Below are 21,015 nucleotides of genomic sequence, written 5' to 3' on the forward strand. Positions count from 1 at the left end.
ATTGCTTTTTCACTAAAAGCAAACTTACACATATAACAATGGTCTGTTACTATAACATATGAAAAATATAAAGCTACACTATTATTTAATATTAATAAGTAATAATACAATTATTACATATTATAGCATTTATATTACTAATATACATAAATAAAATACACTGTTTAATATTATCCCTATATTTTATCAATTTATTTTTAAAATTTTGTCATGAGCTTTTAAAACACTAGTAATACATCAGAACAAACTGAAGAAACTCTCACTTGAGAATCCCTTAATTCAATTTTGGTTTTGTTTATATGATTACGCTATTTTTATTCCAAGATGTACACCTTGCTTAAAAGTTTTTTAATTCAGGGGCACTTGGGTGGCTCAGTCGGTTAAGCGTCCAACGTCCGCTCAGGTCATGATACACCAGTCTGTGGGTCTGAGCCCCGCATCAGGCTCTGTGCTGACAGCTTGAAGCCTGGAGCCTGCTTCAGATTCTGTGTCTCCCTCTCTCTCTGCTCCTCCCCCGTGGTCGCTCGCACACACTCTCTCTCTCTCAAAAGTAAATAAATATTAAAAAAAATTAAAAAGAAAAAAGAGTTTTTTAATCCATTGGAGTTTTTAAAAGATTCTTAAGATAATGTATCCTTTCTCCATCTTTTACATTTACATTTTACTTTTTTGCAAGTAATAATTGAATTAGTATTAAAATAGAAACAGCACACAAAGATTTAATCCTCAAACACACTTAGCTCTAAAATTCTGCAATATTAATGTAGTATTTGAACTGCTTCTTCTCCCTTCACTCCCTAGAAAATGGTAGATAAATAGCAGAACCCTCCCCAGAGGCTGAGAGTTTTCAAACATAAGTCTTCTTTACTGATAAACATAATTAAAAAGATTAAAGGCATTAACAGGGGCTGTGGAGAGAAGATGGGACTCTAGAAAACTTTCTCCCTCAGCAATTTTGGCAGTTTATTCACCACTTCCCAAGAGTCACCCAAGATGAGCATGGCCCTCCCAGGCAGACTCACTCAATATAGGAACCCGTTACATAGGTTAATAAGCGAAAATCTGATACTAAACAAAGGTTAGGGATTGTCATAATATTTCTTAGTTTAAAAACAAAATCTAAATATCAATAATATAGATACGTGCTGAGCAACTAAAAGTAAATTTAACAGAAAATTAAGGCCGCAAGCAGTTTCTCTTGACCTCATTGGATTTATTCATTCAATCCTTCATTTACTCATTCATTCATTCACGCCCATGTATTGAGCACCTCCCATGTTCCTTCTCATACAAAAATCTCTCATAAAAATGACACAACTGACATTTCCTTCTAGTACATTCCTAAACATGGGGCGACAGTGCATGCATGAAAAGGAAAGCCAGAAAGGATTCAATATTACATTTGTCTCTCTCAAAACCGTCTTACCTCAGGAGCCATCCAAAATGGTGTTCCCACAGATGTATTCCTACGGTGCCAAGTGCTGGTGAGTTGTGCAGACACACCTGGAAGGAAGAAACAAGACTTACATTCCTGCATTAATTACTCATGCAAAGAGACTCCAGTTGTAACAAATTTGCTTACAAACTAATATTAAAATTCTGTTCCCGTAAAGCTGCCACAGAACTTGAACTTCACATTAAAGTATACTACGTCAGGGGCGCCTGGGTGGCTCAGTCGGTTGGACATCCGACTTCGGCTCAGGTCATGATCTCACGGTCCGTGAGTTCGAGCCCCGCGTTGGGTTCTGTGCTGACAGCTCAGAGCCTGGAGCCTGTTTCGGATTCTGTGTCTCTCTCTCTCTGACCCTCCCCCGTTCATGCTCTGTCTCTCTCTGTCTCAAAAATAAATAAACGTTAAAAAAAAAAAATGTGAAGTATCCTACATCAGAATTTCGTCATAGCCAAAGTCTAGAATGATCCTCTTATTTTGTATTTCTCGTATCCAAACCTCCCTATTCTTAAAGCCCCATTTCAAGTTTTATTCCTGCATGCTGATATTTAATCTGCTCCTGATCATACTAACCTCAATTTTTTTAAACTTCTACATTTTTAACTACCTGTCTATATTATTTATTTTGGCATGTAATTTGTATCTGAACCGTACGCTTCCCTCCCTCCCTCCTCCTCCCTCTGTCCATTACTAAATTGTGGTGCATTTGAGAATTTTTCTATGGTTGTATGCACATAGTAGGTTACTTGTGAATGTGAATCAAATTATTTTCCATCACACGATCAACTTTGGACAAATCACACCTGTCTAGTTTCAAATTAACGGCATCTATTTAATCCAACACCATGAACAGAATTCGTTGTTTTCCTTTATAGAGATTACAGATGGAAGGACTATAGTGAAGAGGTATAACCAAGTATTTCAGTCATGTCATCCCACTAATTACACCTGTTAGAAATAATCATAAATAACCCTTAAGAAAATTAGGAGCAAAGTCTCTCCTTGCATTTCACACTCCCGTTCCTCATGCAGGCTGTCCAGTGCTCTTCCCTTGACCTGCTCTGAAATTGATGGGTTACACCCACACCATGGGCCTCCACTCCCTGATTTCCCTGTTTTGAAAAGCACCTCTTAGGTGTCACATTGTTTTAGGCTCTGGCTATTTATAAGCCAACTAGGAGAAAGGCACTGATTAAGATTTAAATTTGGATATATTTGATTCTTCCAGGATGACATCTGACTTTTATCATGAAATTCAAAGGCCATATTCAGCCACATGGGTATTTCAGTGGGGGAAATATACTTAAATATTGGTGGAATATACTTGGGCAGAGGGTAGGCAGTATGTTTTGGTTCCACATGAATTGCATCTCACAATGACCTAACCTATTCCACCATTGTATAAATCCTGTCCCACACAGAATCTTCATCTATGCCCTTCCAATTTTGTCTGTGAAGGGGCGCCTGGGTGGCTCAGTTGGCTAAGTGTCCGACTTCAGCTCAGGTGATGATCTCATAGTTCATGGGTTCGAGCCCCACATCGGGCTCCGTGCTGACAGCTCGGAGTCTGGATCCTGCTTCCGATTCTGTGTATCCCACTCTGTCCCTCTCCTACTTGTGCTCCGTCTCTCTATCTCAAAAATAAATAAACATTAAAAATAAATTTAAAAAAATTTTGTCTGTGAAAAAGTTAATTATGTGACAGAAAAAAATATCCTCACTAAATAATTTTTTCAAATTCAAAGGAGATTATCTAATCTGTGCTTGAAGATTCTCCCTTAAATATTTTCTCACAGACTATCTGAAGAAAGAGAATCAACATTTAAGAGCACATTTCTCCAAAATACTCCTTCTACTTCTACCCCTACTCCAAGCATTTGAACCTTCAGAAAAATTAAATTTATTAAAAAAATTTTTTTTAATGTGTATTTATTTTTGACAGAGAGAGACAGACAGAGCATGAGTGGGGGAGGGGCAGAGAGAGAGCGAGACACAGAATCTGAAACAGGCTCCAGGCTCCGAGCTGTCAGCACAGAGCCTGACATGGGGCTCGAACCATGAACCGTGAGATCATGACCTGAGCCGAAGTCGGATGTTCAACCGACTGAGCCACCCAGGCGCCCCAGAAAATTAAATATAAATCTAAACATTTTAGATTGTCTTCTATGAATTAAAGGTAGAAGTGACTAAACTTGGATTTTATGATAGTATCAGAGTATCGTAATTTATTTATATAAGTGGGAAAAGCAAATGGATTTAAAAATAAATTTAGGGTGCTTGGGTAGCTCAGGAGGTTAAGCATTCAACTCTTCATTTTGGCTCATAATCATGAGATTGAGCCCCACATCAGGCTCGGCACTGAGTGTGGGACTTGCTTAAGATTCTCTTTCTCCCTCTCCCCCACTTGCTCACACACTCTCTCTGAAAAAGAAAAAAAATCAATTTAAAATTGATTCTAAATTTACTAAGATTTATTCTAAGGGTATATATTTATTCATTTATTTATTTAAATTTACATTATACTTGATCTTTGGTGAACATTTTTGTCTCAACTTCATAAAGATCATTTAAAAATTCAAATGTCATTTAACTGAAATGTAAAGGATAAAAAACCCACAACCAAGTAAAAACATCAAAAGTTTTGCTCAGGGCAGGTGAGTGACATTTTAGACTAATCGTGATCTTTTTTCCTCTTCATGAATATAAAGAAAAGATTATATTACTAGAGTTGGCATTTTTTAGCAAGTAGTCATGTCCTGCGGTCTGAATTTATAAGCTTGGATGGTTGGAAAGGACTTTCCATGGAAGGATACCGGAAAAAAGTTTTTTAGGGTGTTATATGTGACCCAAAGCAGTTCCATTCAGACTCTTTTTACTTGGAAGTGTGAATATTTTTTTTTTTTTTTGAAATGTGAATCTTGAGTAGAGTGGACACTCAGGGAGGAGGTAACCAGAGTAGAGTCAACCAATGGCAGGGCTCTAACACTAGGTCCAGGTGAAGTTCTATTCTTAGGAGGCCAGATGGCCCAGCTTCCTTCTCCCTTGACTTTGTAAGCCCATCAGTGTTGTTGTCAGTATCTTTGCCTGAGTTGGTCAGAGTTAGTTTCTATTGCTTACAACCAAGGAATTCTAACTGATACAAGGCCTAAATGATTTTACAAATAAAGGAGCAAATTAACAAGGGTAATAGTCAATAATGAGTCTATAAAGCCTAAAAGTCATTAGGTTTTATATTAATGTGAGTTTATATTACATGTATACATTAATATGAGATAAATATTTTCTAGGACAAATATTTGGCTTCCAAACTCTTTACTCACACATCCCAAAGAATAAGTAAGTTTTGAACAAGCACAATCGATACAGATATAGCTATAGATAGACTATTCTCTATATATTTACTTCTGTTTTTAAATTTTTTTAATCTTTATTTATTTTTGAGAGAGAGAGAGAAAGAGAGAGACAGAGTATGAGCAGGGGATAAACAGAGAGAGAGGGAGACACAGAATCCAAAGCAGGCTCCAGGCTCTGAGCTGTCAACACAGAGCCAGACATGGGGCTCAAACTCACAAGCTACAAGATCATGACCTAAGCCAAAGTTGGACGCTTAACTGACTAACCACCCAGGTGACCCATTACTATGCTAACATATGCATTGTGAAACACATAAATGAAGATAATTTTAAAGTATGAGATTAAATAACTGTACTATGAATATTTCATAGTTAGATATGAATATTTTTTTCTGCACTACAATGATGTCTTACAAACACCCTGGTATTGACACCCCCTTCAAGGACCACTGGTTAGAGTATGGAGTGCAGGGGTAATGAATTACAATGCTCTTGAGGTCTTACTTATCTATCATTTAGTGGCTTTTAGGATCCTGCAGAAATAATGTTTTACAGCTGGTTCCTGTATGGAACTAAGGAAATGTAAAACTGTAAACTGTGTGGAAAGAAAAAAAAATTTAGTCCAGAATGTGAAGAAGGAAAAATAAAAGCGCTCAAATAAGTGAAAAAGGGACAATGCAACTAGGTAGAGTAGGAAGCTTTGTATCTGATAAAATTAGATGATTTTTACATTAAAAACAAGATACAACTCAACTATGAAGGAGTGACCAAAGAAGGTGTTTACCAAACTCCATGTGTGTGTTAAACATTTATGCAATTGCTAAACTTTAACTTCATTTTACCAACACAACCAAACAGCTTTGGAGCTAGCAGACAACTTAATGGTCATAAAGTCTGTGTTCATTTTCAGGTTAGTAAACTTTGGCTGGAGTAAGTTTCCTGAGGACAAATGGCATTTTCACTTGGTATAAATTCTCACAAGAAAAGTGGCTAGGAAGGTAGAAAAATGCAAAATTCCATTAAAAGCGATTGCCATAAATTACTTTAAAAGGCAACAGGAATCCAAATGATGAGTTTGGGAGCCCTAGGAAGTAAAGACGATTAGGAAAATCATCTTGTCCAGAGAGGGAATAATGGAATAAGTCACCAAAGTAAACGGTTATGTAAGCATCTCAAAGGAGAAGATGCTAAAAGGTGTAAAATTCCAGACAGGTTGGGATAGTGAGAATACGGGAAGAAACAGGAGGCCAGAGAGAGATCAGGGCTGAAAAGAAAACAGACTAGAAGAGAGGACAATAATACACTGAAAGTCAAAGCCACAGGAACATTAAGGTGGTATACATTAATGATTCTTCAGCCCTTTGCTTTGATTATATTGAAATTCTCATGCTATTTTAGGCCCTTCCAACAAGGTTTCCTGAGCTGCTTGATGGTTTGTACAACAACTCTGTCCCCTATTGCATAAGTCCTCTTTCTAGGGAGAAAATTGTGTCAGGAGGTCTTTTAGGGTCTTAGGAAGTCAGAGGAAGCATTAAATATGTGGCTTCCAATGTGGTTTCAACAAACCAGACAACTTCAGGAAACTTGATTTGCTATAACCAGACAGCAAAATCCTTGACATCTAAAGAGAGCAAAGGGAAAAGCATGAGATTTTGTTGTTGTCTTTGCTAAAAACAATACTGCAGGAATGAGAATTGAAATTATAAAAATACAGATTTTTTTCAACAAGAAGAGTCCATAAGATTTATTACAACATCTAATATCCTCATTCTATTGATGAAGTTAAGATTGTATAATGATTAATCTGGCCATGGTATCCACATATTTGGTCAAACATCATTCTGGATGTTTCTGTGAAAGTGTGTTTGGGATGAAATTACCTGTGAGTGAAGCAGATTATCCTCCACATTGTGGATAAGCCTTATTCAATAAGTGAAGGGCCTTAATAGAACCAAGACTGACATTCACTGAGTAAGAAGGACTTCTGCCAGCAGACTACCTTGGACTTAAACTGTAACTTTTCCCTGGGTCTTCAGCCTGCCAACTTAACATTAGATTCTGTGTTTTTATTTTTTATTTAAAACAATTTTTTCAATGTTTTATTCATCTTTGAGAGAGAGAGAGACAGAGCATGAGCGAGGGAGGGGCAGAGTGAGAGAGGGACACAGAATCCGAAGCAGGCTCCAGGCTCTGAGTTGTCAGTACAGTGCCTGATGCGGGGCTCAAACTGACAAACCATGAGATCATGACCTGAGTCGAAGTCTGATGCTTTGCTGACTAAGCCCCAGCACCTAGATTTTGGAGTCACCAAGCCTCCAGAGTCATATGAACCATTTCCTTAAAATAAGTCAATCTCCTCTTCATCCCCCACCCCACCCATCATATCCTGTTGATTCTGTTTCTCTGGAGAACTCTGACAGAGATTTTGGTACTGAGAGTGGTTCCAAAGGAACAGAATCTTAAAGATGATTTTTCTAACTTGGTTCTGGGGTTTTTGGAATTGGCTTTCTAATCTAGTTAGATTAAAGACATTGATGGCTCTATTTCCAGTAGTAAAGAGCACTGATAGCCCATGGCATGATGTGGCAAATAGAGGTACACAAAATATCAGCATTGGATACTTCTAACCAAACACTTACTTGTAAGAGGCATGGTTCAGGGTGATATCTTTGAACATTTTGTCAAACTAATGAATAGAATGAAATTGGCTGGTTTCTGTTAATATCGCTGGACAAGATGAAGGGAAAAAAAAAGAATGAGCTCAGGGATTCAAATTCCCAGCTTCAAGTGCTACACAAATGACCGGAAAGCTTCTATGTCTGCCCTAAAAGAAACCCTTCTCTCTGGTAGATGAAGAGCTTAGATTACTGAAAAACAAACCTAGAATCCCATTATTAAGGGTGTGGGATAATGGTGGAAGGAACATAAACTTGGATAAGGCTGAATTTGTTGATAGATACCCACAATGCAGAGATTTTGCATTTAATATCGCAGCTTGGGAAAGAAGGGGCTTTACCCGGTCTGGCTGATCGGTTGGCTCAGACACGGGTGAAAAAGTTGCCCTAGTAAATGAACTTGAAATGCCAGAACTACACTGGTTTACTCTAGAGGAAGAGATTCAAAGACCTAGGAAGACTGAAATGTTGGAGAGGATTTTTCATTTAAGACCTACTCACCCAACATGGGAACATCCAGAGGACATGCCTTTCAATGTAACTGTGAGAAATGCATTTTTTTTTCAACGTTTATTTATTTTTTGGGGGACAGAGAGAGACAGAGTATGAATGGAGGAGGGGCAGAGAGAGAGGGAGACACAGAATCGGAAACAGGCTCCAGGCTCTGAGCCATCAGCCCAGAGCCTGACGCGGGGCTAGAACTCACGGACCACGAGATCGTGACCTGGCTGAAGTTGGACGCTTAACCGACTGTGCCACCCAGGCGCCCCGAGAAATGCATTTTTGATGGCAGTCCCAGAATCCTTGAGAGCTCTATAATCACTCTTCTCTGTAGGCTAGAAGTTACAATGGGAATTGATGCCACTGAATTAGGAAAGCTAAATACACTGAGAGGAATTGGATCACACAGTGGTAGGAGCCAAGTGGTAGTCCTCAACTCCAAGGTAAGATGCGCAGTTACCATAACAGGCAGCAGAGTCAAAGCAGTAATCAGAAGACTCTGCATTGCAGAGACCTACGGTGTTGCCTAGTTGATATCAGTGTTAGCGAAAGTGAAATAGATGGGAAGACTATGAAATTAATCTGAATAAGCAAAATAGTCCTAAATCAAGTGAATGTAAGTGTAACTTGAATCATCAAAAACTGACAGTCATGGCTTCTCAATCAATCCCAAGCCTTGAGCTGGTTTTGTAGACCCAGAATCCCTTGAATGAAGGGGAGGTCGCCCCTTGAGAAGGTACCCCAGTACGCTACCAAAACTTTAAACTGTTAAAAATCTCTGAGCCTTCCCCAAAGGGACCAATGGCTTTTTACTAGGGTGATTTTGCACTGGGGAAAAGGAAATAATCAGACTTTTCTGGGATTGCTAGATGCCACCTCTGAACTGGCACTTATTCCAGGAGACCCCAAATATCACTGTGCTCCACCAGTCAGAATAGGGATCTAATAGACGTCAAGTGAGCAATGAGGTTCAGTTCAGATCCATCTCACAGTGGGCCCAAGCTTTTGTTTTCTCATTATTAATTCAGGAGACTAGGATAAGTCAATAATTCTTTATGACTTTTGGGTCACAAATTATTTAGTTTTGTGAAAACTTTATACTTTCTCATCAGGAAATTCATATTCACATTATGTGTTGCATATACGAATATTAAAAATCTCCTGACATTCTTGTACTTAATATACCAAATGACATTCAAGGTTACCTCCAGCTTTAGCTTTCATTGAGTCTATAAGATGACACAAGGTAAGTGATTCTGTGCAATTACTACTCCTATCCATACTGATGTGATTTCCTTTGGAAATCTGTCCTCTCTCCAGTCCACCTGGCACTAAATCTTTCCCTTTAATACTCAGCTCATATCTTATAATGGAGATTATGTAGTGCTTTCTCTAAAGACATCAAGACCACACTGCTTGCTGCACTCTCCTTGGCTTTGAACATAAAACCACGTACCTAGATCTGTGTAATTTAATTATGTATGACCTTGCATGTGTGTATATGTATAATACTGGACCTCAGTTATAGAGAGTTGAGTACAGTTGACCCTTGAACATGGGGCCTAGGAGTGCCAACCCCCAACCCCCACAGTTGAAAATATGCATAGACTTTTGGCTTTCCAAAAACTTAACTACTAATGGCCCGCTGTTGACTGGAAAATTTACCAGTAACATAAACGGTTGATTACCACACATTTTGTGTATCATATATATTATATACTGTATTCATACTACAGAGTAAGGTAGAGAAAATGTTATTAAGAAAATCATAAAGAAAATACATTCACAGTACTGTACTGTATTGAAAATAATCCATGTATAAGTGGACCGGTGTTGTTCAAGGGACAACTGTTTATAGAATATTCCTCATTTATGGTGCATTATCATCACTGATCTCTTATTTTTTCATTCCCTTTTATCCCCAATCACCTCTCCCATTACCCTGTCTCCTCCCTTCCCCTGCCTTCCTCCCCAATAAAAATCTTTTTGCTTGGAGCTTTTCAGGAATTCAAATATTAGAGCTGCAGACTAAGGCCATGTAATTTTAGTCCAAGTCACATACTCTATAATAAGAAAAACTGAGAGAGAAAAGAGGTGATTCTTAAAAAAATATAAGGAAGTCCTCTTGGATTGACCTAAATTCATCATTCCATGGAAAGGCAGACTTGGTACTTTTATTAAAATTTCTACAGCTGCATTGAGGTAATTAGTTTGCTTTTGTGTTGGGTAAATCTCTAGATATAAAGTTTTCTCTATTCCAAATAAAAGCTCTTTCAAAACATCTGAAATCCATTCTTTTTTTTAAGTTTATTTTTATTTTTAGAGAGACATAGAGAGCAAGTAGGGGAGGGACACAGAGAGAGGAAGACAGAGTCCCACGTGGGGCTTGAACTCATGAACCACAAGATGATGACCTAAGCGAAAATCAAGAGTCAGACACTGAACTGACTGAGCCCCCAGGTGCCCCTTTCTGAAATCCATTCTTGACTTCATGATAGAATTTCTAGGTTATACTTCATGTAATTTAACTTCAACAAATTAAAATTCTGACCATCTCTCAGAATATAAGGCAGTGCACATCAATAAGAAACCATATTGTCTAGTATATTTAGAAAATATCTTTGTCCTTCCTTTTCCATAATGCTCTTAAAAGAAAATCTTTCTGTATTCGCAGTTACTTGCAAAATGGGAAGGTTCAGGCAGGCTTGCTTAAGACTCTTTCCCTGGTCATGGCTAACAGGATCAAAGAAAGGTATCTGACCCAGCTTGTCCAACTGAGCTTCTTCTCCCACTCCAAATTCCTTTTGACTTGGGGTGCTAAAAGTCCAGGTAGGTTATCTATTCCCACTGGACCCACACGTCATATAGGCTGAGAAGGTTGAGGCTGCTGTTTGAGTAAATAGCCTTGATGGGCAACATGAAAACTCCAGAGGCTGGTCTGTAGACAACCACAGAAAACAGAAAGGAGAGATTTGGTTTCTCCAGTGACATAGCAAGAGGTAGCAACTGATTGTGGTTCTTGCCTTCCATTCTTCTGTTGGTTTCAGTCCCCCCTGTTCTTCCTATCTATGAGATTGCCTTTTGTATCTTACTCTTTTTTGAAGCTAGTTTGGTTTTCTTGTCCTTACAACTAAAAGACCCTTGACTGAAACATACAACGTAATCTATAATGTTGAAAAGCTTAGTTCAAACGTAATCTATGATGTTGAATAGCTTAATTCAAACTTTGAGGGGCTTGGGTGGTTCAGTTGATTGAGTGTCCAACCACAGCTCAGGTCATGCTCTCACTGTTCATGAGTTTGAGCCCCACATTGATTCTTTCCTGTTGGCATGAAGCCCACTTTGGATCCTCTGTCCCTCTCTCTCTGTCCCTCTTCCACTTACATGTACACACACACTCTCTCTCTCCCACTCCCCTCAAAATTAAACAAACATTAAAAAAAATTTAATTAGGGCTCAGTCAGTTAAGCATCTGACTTTTGGTTTTATGACCTCATGGTTTCATGAGTTTGAGCCTTGCACTGGGCTCTATGCTAACAGTGTGGAGCCTGCTTGGGATTCTGTCTCCCTCTCTCTCTCTGCCCCTCCCCAACTCGTGCTGTCTCTCTCCCTCTCAAAATAAATACACTTAAAAAAAACTTTAATTCAACTTTGGAAAATGTTTAGTTTGGAATACTTGAGCCTACAGGTTCAGCTGGAAACAGTCCATTTATTCATGATTCTGTTATAGGTAATAAAAGAATTACAAATGTCTTTTCTTTCAAATAAATTCTATCTGGGGTGCCTGGGTGGCTCAGTTGGTTAAGCATCAACTTCAGCTCAGGTCATGATCTCACAGCTTATTAGTTCGAGCCCCACACTGGGCTCTCTGCTCTCAGTGCAGAGTCTACTTCGGATCCTCTGCCCCCCTCTTTCTCTGCCTCTCCCTGCTCTCTCAAAAATAAACAAACATTAAATTTTTTTAAATAATAAATTTCATCTGAATGAAATATTAATTTTTAGTATATGTATGAAAATTCTAAAGCTCTGCCAACTTTCAAATATGGCTCTTCCCCCCAGTTATTTTTCCCATGTATTATTTCATTCTATAAAGCACTAGCTCTCAAATTTTCAAGATTCATAACATCCAACTACCAACACACATGTTTATATACATACACATATATATCTTTAGACATATTATATCTTTACATATATATATCTTTACATATATATATATATATATATATATACGTATATACACACACACACGTACATAAACATCGAGACTTCCATGCTAAATCTCCAGCTCTACTCCATAGTTTAAAAATGTTTTTTGCTATAATTTCAACACTAGAGAAAAGTTGGTAAGAGAAGATCAAAAAAACTTTTCTCCTGAACCATTTAAAGAGTTAAGTTGGCCACATGATGCCCCTTCACACCCAAACAGTTTAGTGATTGCTACAAAGACATTCCCCTACACACCCACTGTACAACTAATAAGATCAGGAAGTTAACACTGATACATTTCTACCATCTAATCTATTTTCCCTATTGAAGATTCATCAATTGTCCCAAATATGTCCATCCCCACAACAAAAGAATCCAGCCCAGGACCATGTGTTGCATTTAGCTGTCATGTCTCTTAAGTCTCCTTCAATCTGGAGTTCTTTAATCTTTGCTTGAATTTTATGACCTTGACACTTTTTAACGTCAGGCCAGTTACTTTGCAGAATGTTCCTGAATTTGGATTTTCCCTCACAATTATAGTTTTGGCAGGAACATCATGGAAGTGATACTGATGGTATATGACTGTGATCCTACCAGATGGTATGTGATTTTCACATGTTCCATTACTAGTTGTACTCACTTTGATCAACTGCTTATGTTTTGTCCTGAAAGTGTCTCTTTTTCTTTTGTAATTAAGTACTTTATGAAATCTTTTGAGACTATGTAAATATCCTATTTCTAATCAAAACTTAACACACTAGTTTAGGACCCATTGAAGTTTTGGGATGAATTAATTATTACTATGACGATTTCCAAATGATCATTTTAAAAATTTCACTATCCCTTCTATATTTATTAGTTGCTATTCTTCTGCAAGAAAAGCTTTTGCTTCTTTCCATTCATTTATTTATATATTTAAGTATGCAAGTGTGGATTAATGGATTTCTATTTTATTCAATGAGTTACCATCATTACCGTCATTATTATCATTATTTTGATGCTAAAATTTTCCCAGATTTGCTCAGTGAGAATTCCTTCAATTTGGCTTCTGTGTTCTTTTGACATGTTACCATTATTCTTTTAACATTTCCTTCCTTTTGAGCACATTAAGTTCCATGTTCATCTTGTATAGCCATTAAAATCAGTCCTTCTCTAAGAATCCTGGCTTCCTCTTAATTGAGAACTGTATTTAGAAACCAAAAGCTAAGTGCTTGATGAGCTTGTTCTTGGTACATCAACGTTTGCAAGCCCTCTTAGTAGAAATACCTAAATACCTAAATAACATGTATACACCTACACACACACACACACACACACACACACACACACACACACGTCCCACATGCACATTCCATTATATTTATTTTTATATTTGTCTATATATATTGAAAACCATGCATTCAAAATGATACCTCCAATTCCAATCTAACACTACTGGGTTTAGTTTTCTTCCTTTCCATATTTGTAATTCTTCTCTCTAACAGTAAGAAACCTGGCTCCGTTTGTACATATTATATTTCCTGATGGTATTAATCCCCCTTTATGTAACAATGCCTTGTCTCCATCTCGACCCCTACACAGATGTCTTTCTTACCTAGCCTGGGCTCTGATAACCTGAAGTAGGGTCGTCATCATCTCCCTAGACAGATGTTCTCCTTGTCCCACCCAGGGATTCACACTCCTCTCCAACTGAACTCCATTACCACCACCCTCCCAGCATGGATGTCTTTCTCACCACACTCAGGCTCAAACCTCATGCTGAGCTGTACCCTGCTCTCTTGTGCTTGTTCAGTCCCACCTAATGGCTTTTATTCTGAGTTTTTTGGGAATAAAGGAAGGAATAAGAGGAACTTCACAGCTTTTAAGTTCAGGTATAACTGCCTCACTTGATGCTAAAAGTGGGTTATTAACAAAAATCACAACTTCTCTTTGACCTACATTACTCATTGGGGATTTGGTCTAAAATTGGGCATGTGGGTAATAAGAGATTGAAAGCCATAAAATATTCTGTCATAAGAACAATGTCTAAATAAATCACAAGAAGTACATTCTGCACTTTTGTATTGAAATGTTAACTATCCTATTAGAAATGAAGCTCCCCAGAGAGAAATCCATAGAAATGAGAACTGAGAACTGCCCTTTACATTTAGTCTCTCCTGCATTTTCTAGTCCACATAAGAACTGCTTTTTCAGACATTAGTTGATTTGCCTAAAGGAGTTTACCTCTTGGGAGATCATATTATTTATTGATTGATTATATACCAGGGACTGCTAATGTATTTCATTAATAATGTTTACAAGCTCCCTTGTCTTTTTACTTTCCGAGGTGTCTAGGGAATTTTTGTAGAAACATATCCATTTAAGGGGCACCTGGGTGGCTCAGTCAGTTAAGCATCTGACTTTGGCTCATTTAAGGGGCACCTGGGTGGCTCAGTCAGTTAAGTGTCCGACTTTGGCTCAGGTCATGATCTTGTGGTGTATGGGTTCGAGCCCCGCGTTGGGCTCTGTGCTGACAACTCAGAGCCTGGAGCCTGCTTTGCATTATGTGTTCCCTCTCTCTCTGCCCCTCCCCTGCTTATGCTCTGTCTCTCTCTCTCTCTCAAAAATAAACATTAAAAAAAATTTTTTTTTAAATCCATTTAACAAAAAAACCAAAGGTTTTTCTTAAAGGCTATATTTATAACTAGCATCAGCAAACTGAATCTTTCTTTTAGTATAATTAAGTAGCTTGATATTTAAAGTAACACCAAATTTACTCTAGCAAAGGGCTACTTTTTTTGGAAACAGAAAGAAGCTATTTTGGGAACTCATATTTCCAGTATTTAGCAACTATTTTTTTTAAAGTATTTATTTACTATTTATCAAGTACCTACTATGTATACAACACTGAGCTAGGGGCTAAGTAAGAATACTATTTCATGATAATGGTAATACCTCAAATTTTTTAAATTATAAAGTATCTATAATTATACTAAGTAGGTTGCCTGTATCATGCTGTTTATTCTTCACAGCAATCAACCATATGAGGTAGAGCCTGTTATTTCTCATACTTGTAGATGACCATTTTGATGTCCTTGGAGATTGTAACTGACTTTCTCAAGGTCACACGACTGTATGGAAAAATCCTGCCTCTCATCATTCATTTGACAGTATTTACTGAGCATGTTCAAGGGGCCAGTACCATGCTTGACTCTAGGGACAAAGTGCTAGACCAAAGAGATACCATGTCATCATGAAGCTTATAGCTTAGTAGGAAAGGTAGTCAAATTAAATTATGATTACAATCAAGGGTGACAATTGGTTGTCTAAACAAAGTATGGGTGGTGGGAGGTACTCAGCCAGGCAAACAGAAGTTAGCTAGGTGCAGGAGTGAAGAGAGGTTTCTATGTAGGGAAAGCATCATGTCCGCAACTGGTCACAAAATGGAATCACCCTATACTAAAATACAATTCCTTTTGCTTCTATTATGGCCCCTCCCTGTGTCCCTATCTATTGGCTGGGAGGGCAGTAAAGCTTACTCAGAATTAATAAACCCATAAAGTCCTTTTAGATAGAGCTCAGTCTCTGTTGGATAAAAGTGCCTGTTCCATCTCTCAGATGGCATTCCTCCTCCTTCCTCACTCCTGAAGATGGTACCATATGTACAGGATGAGGGATGGCTTATAAGACCTTGTGGAAAGGAGAAGAGGGAGGGTCTTTGGTATGTAGGTCTCTGGCCTCTGGGGCCATTTGCCTGTGTGTCTGCCTGGCTGCTAGGTGCCCTACTGGCCTCCCATGCCGGCACTGGCATCGGGTGAGATCATGGTCCACTCTCCTCATACTGGCAGGGCTTCCTGTGGTTCCTCTGAGCAGACGAAGGCTCAGGTTGGCTTTGGCTGGAGCTGAGAACACTCTGAGCTCTGGCTGTGACTCCTAATCAGACCTGGCTCAGGTGATCTGCTCTGTGCCTCACTGCCCAGACTAAGCAACCCCTCTAGGAACTCCCCAGACAGATTCTCAGTGACTTTTGGGTTTCTGGAAACTAAGGGAAGAGTTGGGGAAGCTCAATTTGAGTACTTCCCCTACGTAATCACTTTACACCTCCATGTGTAAACGACAAGGACATGGCTCAGCTCAGTCTGCAGCAATGGCCTCTCCGTAGCGTGGATGCAAATGGTGGGGAGTGTGCAGGTGAGAGCTTTTATCTGCCCTCATTGTCATCTTCACTTTTTTAAAGCTCATCTCACTCTCCTGGTCTCCTTCTCTGCTTCATCTTTCCACCATCACCCTAGAATTGGAAAGGGTCTCTTCTTTCTTTTCTCTGTTGTGTGAAACCCTCTAAAGAGAAGATAAAACAATTTACATAGACCTTTCTCAAGAGATATCCTGGGTCTTGCTACAAATTCCTCTTTTTGAATGCTAAAAACTGAATATTACTCCAGTCATTTTCTTGCATTTCCTCTGTAACAAAGCTTAATCTTCCCCCCAGATAGAGAGATGCCTCAGGTAGACTGGAGTGAAGATAATGTTCTTGGACAGGTAAAGAGTAAAAACATGTTAAGATATTTCAAAGTACTCAGTCACAAGTGTAAGAGCCCCGACTGAGCAAGAGTGTGGCGCATTTAAGAAACTGAAAGAAACTGACCTGGATCATAGGTAACAGCAAGAGAAGGTACCTCATGAAGTACTTACTCTGTGCCAGCACAGAGAATCATAAGGCAAAGGCTTACCCAAGGGCTAGTGGAAGCCACTGATGAGCAAGACAGTGCCAGGATCAGCATGCTTTCTGATAGGGGTCCCTCTGGCTGCAGTGTGGAGAAGGGACAGGAAGGAAGGAAGGAAGGAAGGAAGGAAGGAAGGAAGGAAGGAGAAAGGAAGGAAGGAAGGAAGGAAGGAAGGAAGGAAGGAAGGAAGAAGGAAGGAAGGAAGGAAGAAGGAAGGAAGGAAGGAAGGAAAAGAGTAGGGGAGGAAGGAAGGAAGACTGGATGCAAGGAATTCAGAAAAGTATAACCGCAGGAGGTCAAGTCGGAGATGATGGCTAGGACAAGAGAGAAGCAAGAAAGATGGAGTCTGGGGATGTATGTAATAGAGACAGAGCTTTGGGACTAGTTGTAGATGTGAGAGGTAGACAAAGGAAGACTCCAGATGAGCCAAAGGTTTCTGACTTAAGCAACAAAAAAGGGCTAGTGACTTTTTCCAAGACAAGGAACTCTTGATATGAAGCAGACTTCTGGGGATGGATGAGGTGGTGGAGCTCCATTCGGACATTTTGAGGACTGGAAGCCCCCCATGCACAGATCTGCAGAAGCCATAACGAGCTTAATATGTATTTTGTGAGGTGAGAAATTCAAATAAAATGTATTCTCAAACACTTTGCTCCCAGTCTCAGCCTTCCCTAAATCTTATTTAAACACTGAATGAGGACATCTTTTTTGGCTTAATGCTCACCACATCTTACTCCTCTGCCTTTGAGAAGTTTCACCATGCATGCCATCCTCAGGTTTGAATTCATACGAAAATCTACACATCATTTTAGGCAAACTGAATCCACATCCTCTTACCATGGAGGATAGACACAGAAGAATTCTCTTACATGCAAATAATAGCATTTTAGTATCCAACACTGGTAACACATTGAATAGGCAACTGGCCCTCTTTTCTAATTGCTGCTGAAAGTAAAGTCCATAAGCCAATTAATCTAAAACCAAAGCCCATATTTTGTCAGCTTCCCAACTTATGATTATTTACAAAGATATCGTACAAAAGGCCACCTTATTAATTATATCGGTATATGTTTGAAATCTAGACTACTTTGGAGGGTATCCCAGGAAGTCTGCATTTCTCAAAGCTACTGGTTGACTAAGTTTTTCTTTCACGACCGAAGAGACTGGCTCTTTCTATGGAGCAATGAAAAGGATTTTGTTGTTGCTTTCCACTTCAGGCACAAGTTGTAAACACAAACACAGGGAGAAATATATAGGGTACAGAAGCACAAGGAGAGATACCTTCCCCAGCCAGAGTGAGGGAAAGGGGAGGGGAAGGTGACTGAAGGACACTGAGATGTCCTAGAATAATGTCGCCCACCTTCCCAGGAGCAGTGCACTCCTAGGGATCCAATGATAGGAGGTGTGGAAGGGCACTGTCACACTGGTAAATAACTCCCCAGACAAATGTGGGAGGATCAGCTATGGTGCCTTTGGCTATGACACAGAAACCCATTTGGCTGAGTAAATATGGAAATTTATTATCTCACATGACAAAAGGTCCTTTGATGGGGCAGGCTCCAGAATCTGTTGATTTAGTGGCTCAATTATATCAAGGACTCTCATTCTTCCCATCTCTCAGCTCTGCCTTTTCCAGGGTGGCTTTCCACTTGGGATGATGGAGCACCTCAGGACAGAGCAAGGTGGCTGCAGCAGGTTCAGGCATGGCAGTAAGACAGAGAGGGTCCCAAGGAAGAAAGAGACCATCTTTCCTTGTGCTTCCTTCTTAGGATCGAAACTATTTTCCCGGAGACCTTTGAAGTTTCCTCCTCATTTCTCAAAATCCTGTATTCAGGCACATGCCCATTTGTAAAGTAATAATAAGGGCCGTGGGACTACAACTTAGGCTTAGTGCAATTATTTGGAATGCTATTTTATTTATTTTTTACTTTTTTTCACGTTTAATTATTTATTTTAGAGAGTGAGAGAAAGGGAGCACGAGCACAAGCAAGAGAGGTACAGAGAGAAAGGGAGGAAAGAATCCCAAGCAGGCTCCATGCTGTTAACATGCAGCCCGCAGCCTGACTTGGGGCTCGATCCTATGAACCGCAAGATCGTGACCTGGCCCAAAATCAAGAGCCGGACACTCAACCAACTGAGCCAGCCAAGCGCCCCTGGAGTGCTATCTATTTTTGAGAATCAACCACACATACCGCTACAGCGGTGTTATGGCTTGACTTGAAAGAAGTCATTCTTTCTTCTGGGAATCTTCACTGGCCAAATTTATAAAGAATCTCTGTACTTTCTTACCTCAATAGGACACTGTTTTTCTCCACTTTCAATGCCTAGAAAGCGAGGGTAATGGAAAATGATCAAATCATTTATCAAACCCATGCATTTCAAAACAAACTTACCAAAATCTACAAGTTTAACTCCACCTTCAGTGGTCAACAGAATGTTATTTCCTTTTACATCTCGGTGGATAGTTTTGTTGTTATGCAAATGCTGAAGTCCCTAAAAGGTGAGAAATATACAGTGACTTTAAAGAAAGCATCAAACAAAAGTAACATTTTTCGGATGGATGCATTTGTGCAAAATCAATAGGAAATATTTGTTAAAATTCACATTAAAATGTTCCACACTGAATTAGTGAAACCAAAGTATGTCATTTCCACTTTGGATTCTATAAAAATTCATAAAGCAGAGCATGCCTTCCTTAGCTCTTATCAGATACTTTATCAAAAACGTGTTGATCTCAATAGAAGAAACATTCCATACACTTACTTTAAACAATAGCAAATATAAACCTATTATTAAAAAAAATACACATTATTTACCTTCATCATAATCAGTCTCAGAAATATACTTAGGATATCAGAACTCCAGGTTCTGTTGACACACAAGGAGGGTAGATTTCTAACAAATAATTAGTTATGTTAAACATTTCCGATTTTGCATATACTCTTGCATCAACAAATACCAATGTACTGGTATTTTCCTAAAAATAGGATCCACATTTTTTATTTAACTAGAACTGCCTCATAATTAATGCACAAACAATTTAAATTGCCTTACCAATAGTGCTTCACGTAAAATATAGGCAATTATGGGCTCACTCATTCTTTTGCCCTTCTTCAGAAAACCCTTCACGAGATCTGTCACTGATCCTCCATTGCACAGCTATAAAGGAACATTCAAAGATATTAAGATGGATATGACATTTTAAGTCCTTGTTATAAAAGGTTTTCTAAAAATATTTTTTAAAATTGTTCCAGGGCACCTGGGGGGCTTAGTTGGTTAAGCGTCTGACTACTGATTTAGGCTCAGGTCATGAATTCAAGCCCCACACTGGGCTCTGTGCCGACAGTGCAAAGCCTGCTTGAGATTCTCTCTCTCTCCCTCTCTGCCCCACATGTGTGTGCTCTCTCTCTCTCAAAATAAATAAACTTAAAAAAATAGAAAAATGTTTTTTTAAATAAAACTGTTCCCTTTTTTTTTGTTTCAAATGATTACTCTCATCATCTTTATGGCTTCATAAATGAAATGAATCATAATTTTAGGGGCACTTGGGTGGCTCGGTTGGTTAAGCATCTGACACTAGATTTCAGCTCTGGTCATGACCTCACAGTTTCATGAGTTCAAGCCCTTTATGGGCTCTGCACTGTCAGACTGAGATTCTCCCTCTTTTTCTGTCCCTCCCCACCCCCTCAAAATAAATAAGTAAATAACTTAAAAAAAGAGAGAATCATGATTCTACAAATTAGTCTCAAATTTTAGGATCTAGGGCTTAAAAAGTATTCTTGATTTCTGATAGTTTAATTAAAAGGGCAGTAAGATTCTATGACCTCACTTACAAGGCTATATACTATTTTATATATGCATTAATTTAAAAACATGCCCCCTTCCTGACAAAATTTCAGAAAGCATTAAAATAAGGACTACAGGTAACATTTCAGAAAGCTGTTTTAAATACCATGGTTCTCAGGTTTTTTACCTTCCTCCCTCCCCCCACTCCTCTCTCCTCCCCAAAAGTAGTGGAATCTATGAAAAAAGGGGGATTTTTCACATGCAGGTTCTCCAAAGTTAGGGAACATTAAATCCCACAGAAAACTTTCAAAGGAGCTGCAGATTTGCAGAACAGAGAA

The 21,015-nt window shown here is 38.8% G+C and overlaps 1 protein-coding gene across 7 annotated transcripts in view; it reads right to left on the reverse strand.

Moving 5' to 3' along the window:
• The window catches only part of MYO3A (myosin IIIA), a 243,192-nt gene that overhangs the window by 179,297 nt on the left and 42,880 nt on the right, over window positions 1-21,015 (reverse strand). For all 7 annotated transcript variants that reach the window (XM_040451173.1, XM_040451175.1, XM_040451172.1 and 4 more), the window contains exons 4-6: window positions 19,946-20,050; window positions 19,285-19,384; window positions 1,427-1,503 (exon numbers count right to left, since the gene is read on the reverse strand). In XM_040451173.1, coding sequence (XP_040307107.1) covers window positions 1,427-1,503; window positions 19,285-19,384; window positions 19,946-20,050 — 282 coding nt within the window. The remainder of the gene's footprint in view (window positions 1-1,426; window positions 1,504-19,284; window positions 19,385-19,945; window positions 20,051-21,015) is intronic.

The sequence above is a fragment of the Herpailurus yagouaroundi genome, unplaced genomic scaffold (genome assembly GCF_014898765.1).
Source record: "Herpailurus yagouaroundi ecotype Mexico unplaced genomic scaffold, PumYag 203, whole genome shotgun sequence".
NCBI lineage: Eukaryota > Metazoa > Chordata > Mammalia > Carnivora > Felidae > Herpailurus > Herpailurus yagouaroundi.